The sequence below is a fragment of the Grammomys surdaster genome, unplaced genomic scaffold, assembly GCF_004785775.1.
Source record: "Grammomys surdaster isolate TR1022 unplaced genomic scaffold, NIH_TR_1.0 188, whole genome shotgun sequence".
Classification (NCBI taxonomy): Eukaryota; Metazoa; Chordata; class Mammalia; order Rodentia; family Muridae; genus Grammomys; species Grammomys surdaster.
In genome coordinates this window covers 12,781,429-12,788,930 of record NW_021604633.1, presented here as the reverse complement: position 1 = coordinate 12,788,930, position 7,502 = coordinate 12,781,429, and the positions used below count along the sequence as shown (strand labels likewise).

Here is a 7,502-nt window from a genome sequence, read left to right as displayed (position 1 = left end):
CCTCCCTCCTTCCTTCCTTCCTTCTTTTTTTTCTTTTTGTTTATTCTTTTTCTGTGGCAAGGAATGAAATGTATTGATAGATGTTTATAAAGGAAAAGTGAACTCAATCCCAAATGTGATCACAGAGATCCTAGTTGCTTTGGAATGAGTGTGAGCTCACGTTCTAAGCACATCAGATGTAATGAAAGGCACGACTGTCAAGATGAATGTAGAAGACAGACAGAGTGGAGTGAGGGGACATCAGCAGGAACAGTTCAAGGATTCTCCAGCCAACCTTACTTGCTGGATGATAGAACTTGATAGATTGTGTTTTTCCTTTAAAACAAGTCACCTTGTTACATATGTATTGAACAACTGTCATTTTATATAGCCAGAGAGGTCAGTTTTGTTTTACACTTTTTAAACTTTTTCTTTATTATTATTGATAGATTTGTGTGGAAGATTATGAGGTTATTCTGTAGTGTTGTCGTGTGTGTGTGTGTGTCTTTGTGTGTGTGTGTGCATATACAAATGCCTGTGAAGTACAGGAGAGATGAGATTCATAATAGGAGAATTCCAAGTGATTGTGACCTGACTAACAAGGATTGTGACATGGGCACTTGAAATCTAACTTGGGTTTTCTGAAAGAGCAGTAAGGGCTTTTCACCACTGAGTCATGTCTCCAACCCTTATTCTCTGTTTTGTTTTTGATTTGTTAACTTGTTTATTTATTTATTTAGCTTTATATTTTCCAAAATGACACTCACTAGTATTATCTCAAATATTATTCTTCCATTTTCTATTATGAACTAAGAAAAAAGACATAACTTGAAATTCTTTCAAAGTGCTCTCTTAGGGGCAAGCATTTCACAAGCAGCAGTGTTTCTGTAAAGGGTTGCTCCAGCCACCATGTCCTACAATCATAAGGTCATCACTAACTTAAACACTAACTAAAATTCACATGAAACCTCTGACTTTCAGTCTTTGAAGAGGCAGTGCCCCATAGAAACAACAACAAAACCAACCGAATCCTGTATTTTTCCATATTTGCTTCATCTTTGTGAAGCTAGGCCTGCTTCGTGTTCACTGAAGTAACAATGCAGGGCTACTAAGCCACACATCCTGAGTCCACTTCACTGTGGAAGAAATAATTCTGGAAAATGAGCTAAGTTTTCATTCAATTTGTTTCCTTGAAGAGGACCCTATTTCTGGGTGATGTGATTCATTTTTTTTTTCCTGAAACAAGTGCGTTTTTCTTCCTTTTTACATATTAAATTAAGATCATTTCTTTTTACTAAAGAATTCTGCTCCTGTGTATACTCACTCACTGCTATATATTCTAGATAAACAGATATTAATTTCATAATTAAAAGTAATCTTGTGTAAATACCCTGCAGGCCTCAATGAATCAAACACATACTGTGTGTCAGGCCTCCCACTGTCTTCAAGTGGAACGCACTGGCTGGATAATTAGATAGTACATATTTTTTAACCTTATTTGCATGCATATTATATCTTTTGCACACTGACAAGCAGCAGTAACAACAAAAGTCAGATTACCACAGGGAATTCCCACAAAGAAGTCTTCATTCCTTATAATTTGCAGCCTAAATTAAAATAATTTGATCTTTGACAAGGATGAAATGTCAAGCAGAAGGGGGTCCTCTACAAGCCACGGCCTGTGGCTTCTGAAAACCGCCTAATTTATGTCAGTCACTTCTTAATACATATTTAAGTATTACACGAAAAAGATGATAAATATGCAATCTGACACCTTTGGTATTTCCCTGCTGTTAATTTATAAAGGTCTGGCTTCCCCCAAACTGACTAAAATCATTTAAATAACAGAAGAATTGTGAAATAAGCTGGAACTGGGGCCTGGCTTCCATTTCCACTCAATATTGAACACAGCAGGCAGCACACTAAGACAATTATGTGACTAGGCCTTCGGACCCCGCTGTGACAAGTTACTTTCAGAATTAGCGAAGGAAGATTCCTTTGTTCATGTGCAGAAAAAGAGAGCATGCCGCAAAAGTCTTTCTTTTTCTGCTTAATTGAGCTAGTGGAGTTAGGTGAGAGACACCAGCTCATGATACTGTGCCTGTTTTCCCTATCTGTAAGTCAATGGCATGTGTGGTTTGAAGGTTTGAAGGAGTTAGTCATTCTCTGAGAAGTGTGGAAAAGAAAACCAAAATCAAAAACTCTCAAGGAGTCCTGGAGAACAAGGAGCAGCGGAGAGCGGGGACATTATTCTGAGTGCAGGACAATGTACTTAAGTAAATTGGTAACTGTGAGTGGCTTAGTTTCACTAGCTCAAGATCCCAGGCCACCTCTGTCTGCTTTGACATCATGTTCATTAGTCTGGAGAGTTGCACACCGGTGGTGATGAAGCCTGGACTTGCTGTGCACCAGTTGCGTTTATGAAAATAAAACTGAGGTGAAGGTTATGAAATATAAACAAGGAATAAAATCATGTCAGTTAATGTCTCCATATCCTTTGAAGATTTATAATTTTTTTTCAAAAAATTACAGAAAAAAGACTTAAAAGCCAACAGCTTCAATCGAATAAATTCTGAGTATGTTAAGTACAAGTTCATTAACATCTATATTGGAGAGAACATGTATGTTATGTTGTGAAGGCACTGCAGAGATTTCTTTTTATTAAGTATTCCATTTGTTTACATCTAAAATGATATCCCACTTCTCGATTACCTTATTTTCAAAACTAAGTGCTTAAAAGAACTATTACAATTTTTCCTGCCAATATATATTCAACCTAAGTTTATAAAATTTGGAGAGCTGAGGGTATAGGTGTTAAATTTAATGAGATACAATCAATTATTGGCTTTATTTTTCTATGAGTCAGATTTAGGCCTGTGTCAGTTATAGTTGTTAGCAATTTCACTCAATGACACATAAAGCACTGGCAGGTTAGTTGAGTACTAAGACAGTGTGGCTGGGACCACAATGTGGAAAAGCCTAATGCCTTCAAAAACTCCGTTTTCAGGTTGACAAACAAGAACAACCTTATTTTTCAAATGTTATAGTTGATTTTTGTATCCACAAGTCTCTTACATGTGTTAACTCTTGATATATCTGAATTAATTTTGAGAAATCTCCATACGTACTATTTTCCTAGACTCACTACCACTCGAAAGACTGAATGTCTTATGGAATGGGCATCTAATTCTCTCCCTGACTTTGGTTCTTGGAGGAAATAGAAAACCTGTGCTCCTCTCTTCTCTAATCACAGGTACAGAACTAAAGTTGTTGAATAAACTTTATCCTTCCTCCAACACATAAAGATGTAAATTTTTCTTTTGACATATTTTCTTGTAATTTTGAAATTTTTCATTTTACTTATATTTTTCCTTTTTGTACTAAAGTTAGAAGATGACAGAGATTCTTAGAATTGAAACTACCAATTTTTAAATCTCTGTCTCATCCTGACCAGTTACATGAGTTACAGCATTGATTTGTTTCCTTACATTTAATTGTTATATGAAGAATATAATATTTTTTCTTATAAATTATTAAAAATATTTAGCTATGAAATGAAGACTTTTAAACTATATCTTTGATTCATAGTATGAACATAAAAATTAAATCAGATAGTGCATGTATAATGCTTAGTACAGGACATGAGCTAAATTTTAATAATACATGTATTTTAGTTGTTATGAAGCATTTTCTCAGATGTTTATTTTCTCCCAAACCTTTACTTTTTCAGAAATAGCTCTCTGCAGGAAAGAGTCCTGTGACAAAAACATACACACAGAAAATGACTTGTTTTTGAAGGAGCTGACATTAAAACAGAGAACCATAGCTTGAGGTTCTATTGTTACTACCATGGCTTGTTACTTGTTAGACATTTTTCAAACCGTAGTTGGTATGATTTTAGGCCACATAGGAAGCAATAGCAAGCAGAATCAAATTTCCGAACTGCTGATTTCTTATATTTAATTATGAAGTAACCTTGAGGGTAGAAAGTCATATTCTACTAATATGATAAACTGGATTCATTAAAATGTGAACAGAAAGACACACATGGCATTGCTATCCACAGATACACACACACACACACACACACACAGAGGCTATACAATAATATAATGGGGAGAACTCTTGGTATTAGCTCCAGGTTATAAATGCTATACAGTCGCTCCTTAAGCAAGCCAGAAATATAGAACCAGAAAGGCAGACTAGGAAAATATGGAAAAGCACTACTCTAAGGTAAGTAACTTAGTTGTCCAGATTTCTTGAGGAGTGTTCCACATAGTCCCATCATCCTGAATAATATGTAAAGCTATATGTTATAATAAGACTTATTTTAGCACGTCAAAAATCAATGTCTTTTACATTTATTTTCATTCAAATTCTTTTTGCTACCAAATGCAAATTCTAGATAATTTTTTCCTTTGTGACACACATAGCATTGCTCTATGGCTGTATATATTTTCAATCTGTGCTCAGGGAAAGGCACAAGGAAGAAGAGGCACGGGAAGGTTCAGGGTCTCCGACCATACGATGAAAAGGCACAGAGTGGCTCCTGCTACAGACTTTCTTTGAGTATCGTTGAGAACAAAATATTCAAAATGTATGATTTTTGAAGTTACAGTGATAATATAATTTAAAGTTATATTTATGTGTACAAATGTAATTACATATCTAATGATATATTCATGACTATAGAGATGGCTCAGTGGGTAAAGTGTCTGTTTTAAAAGCATGAGAACATGTGGTTGGATTCCTTATACCCGTGTATAAACTGCATACATCGTGTGTACTCCAAGGCTGCATAGACAGAGACAGACAGATCTCTAAAGCCTGCTGGCCAAGCATGTGATCTATCCAAGTTGGTGATCTCCAGGTTAAGTGGCTAGTGTCTTTCTCAACAAAGTATGATTCATGATGATAGACGATGGCTCCCTATGTCAATCTCTGGCTTCCATATACATGTGCAAATACACATGGACAAATAGCTAAACATGTATACACACACGCCATACATACAAAGTAACTTTAACATGTACGACATTATATACTATTACACTACATATGATTAAAAGATAGTATGAATTATTAATAATATATCATATATTATAAATACTCATGGCTACATATATATAATACACATATGTATTTCAATATGTAGACAAGTATAAATGTCAAGGATGGACCTTAATTTGAAACTTCTAAAATAATTATGATTTGATCTGGTTTCATTTTCCCTCACCATCCAGTCTATTTCTAATATTTAGTCTTATTCTCTAATTATAATGGGAAATAACACAAAAAAATGTTACATTGAGAATATGAGTGTTTTGTACTATCATCAACAGTAAATTAGAAAATTATGATTTTGTAGAGCTTTTGTAGACATTATGAACTCGTAAACACAATGATTTATACAAGATTCTAAAAAATTATCTTTGACCCTCATAAAGAAAGTGGCACTATTTGAAATTAAGCACAGAAAATGACAGGAATGGTGGTACAACCCTTAATCCCAGCACTTAGAAGGAATAGCCAGGTTATCTCAGAATTTACAGTCAGCCTAGTTTACATAAGTTCCAGGATAAACAGGGCTACACAGAGAAATCTTGTCTTAAAGCAACAACCACAACAACAACAACAACAAAAACTGAGAAATAAAAAGCTAAGTATAGGTATGAGTCTTGTCTTAGAACTACTTTCACTTCTGTTCACTATTACCTGCAAATGTACCACTAATACCTTGGGTACTAGGAAATAATTTGTATATTTGTTTTAAAAATGTCAAATGCAATGTTTTTGTGTTCACATCACCTATCATTATTTGTTTCACAATTCTGTTTATTTTGACTATGCTATTCATATAAAATAAAACTTTTTGTTTAATCTTTAAAATCCTTCCATGTTTAGAGAATGTCTTCGAATATTTGAATATTACAAGGTCTAGATATTTTTGGTAGATCTACAGATCTTTTGAAGTGTATCCTTTCTTATTATCATTGGTCTCTTTCTTGGAGTTTTCCTATCTTATATCTATATGGAGAATGGCAACCTTGTGAATTGAGAAGCCTAGTTAACGATTGAAAGAGAATGAGAGTGGATATATTTTAACGTGTATCCGTGAAAGTAAGCAGACTTTTAGTACATTATATTTTAAAGTTATGAGATATTGAAACCTGAAAATGTTAGTTTTTGTTTGTTTGATTGCTTTCTCTATTTGTCTCTTTCTTTCTTTTTTCGATTTTTGATTTTCTTCAACAACATTTTAAATCTGATATATTTTACTTCAGGCTATACACAGCAAACTCTTTACTGTTTTCCAAAATTTTATTTCACATATCATTTTTTTATGATATTAAAACAACTCATACTCAAGTCTTAAGTTAAATTTCAGATAGCATTACATTCATTATGAGTGACAAAGGTCATATCTTAGAATCGTGGGTAAACCTATATCTATTGCTAAAGCATATTTCTTAATAGGGTCCATGCAAAACCAAATAAGCAAACACAAGCCACTTCATACTATTACAAAAGTGAGCCCATTTTTCTTACTTCTATTTCTACAGATTCATGCAGCTTCTTGCAGGTGGCTGAGAAGGTTTCAGATGTGCCAAACTCAAAGTACCAAAATTTGTTCTTCATTCTGAAAAAAGGAAAAGAAGCAGCTTAGACAATAACGATATTCAAAGTGATTGAAAAATTATCTAACTCCACCCTGCCTTATATCTATGTTAGTGTTTCTGTTGTTGTGATAAACAAGAAGGACTATAAGCAACTTGAAGAAGAAAGGGTTCGATTCACTTCAACATCATTGTCCACCATTGAAGGAAGTCATGACAGGAACTCACTGTGGGTATCTGGAAGCAGGCAGTGAAGAAGAAGCTATAGAGGACTCTGGCTCACTGGCTTTATCTCTATGGTTTACTCAGTCTCATTTCTTTTATACCCCAGGACCACCTTTCTGGGAGTAGTATCAATGACAGTGAGATGTATTCTTCTAAACCAGTGACTGTTTCAGAAAATTTGCTACAGGCTTGCTTATAGGTCTATCTTATGGAGAATCTCAATGGAAAGTTCCACTTCTCAAATAATTCTAGCTTGTGTCACGCTGACATAAAAGTAATGAACATTTGATTCTTGTAAATAACAGGAAATGTTTGAGGATCTGCAGTGTATAATCACATAATGTCAAAGCCTGTATGTTAGTGTCAAGTTGAATGACAGTCCCTGAAAGGATTACAGGGATGTGCTTATCTTACAGAGTCATGTATATCTCTGACTTTTCTAACTGTTGGTATCAGACTTTTTAAAATTGGCCTAGAATTTGTAAATCTTGTGTTTGAAACAACTTGATTTTGAACTATCAATTATATAACCATAGGAAAAAAAATAGCAGTGTTCTGAGATTTTCCTGGGAGAAAAGAGCGTACATACAATATGCTACAACTTTTAAATAGCTAGCAATGTGTGCATTACTAATTGTGAGGATTGAAAGTATATTTTTAAAAAACCTACTGGTTGCCATA

At 34.3% G+C, this 7,502-nt stretch overlaps 1 protein-coding gene across 4 annotated transcripts in view; it reads right to left on the bottom strand.

Annotated features, from left to right (window-relative positions):
* Nucleotides 1–7,502, bottom strand: part of Dgkb (diacylglycerol kinase beta) — a 644,882-nt gene that overhangs the window by 159,938 nt on the left and 477,442 nt on the right. For all 4 annotated transcript variants that reach the window (XM_028768913.1, XM_028768911.1, XM_028768912.1 and 1 more), the window contains one exon: nt 6,529–6,619. In XM_028768913.1, the coding sequence (XP_028624746.1) occupies nt 6,529–6,619 (91 nt within the window). The remainder of the gene's footprint in view (nt 1–6,528; nt 6,620–7,502) is intronic.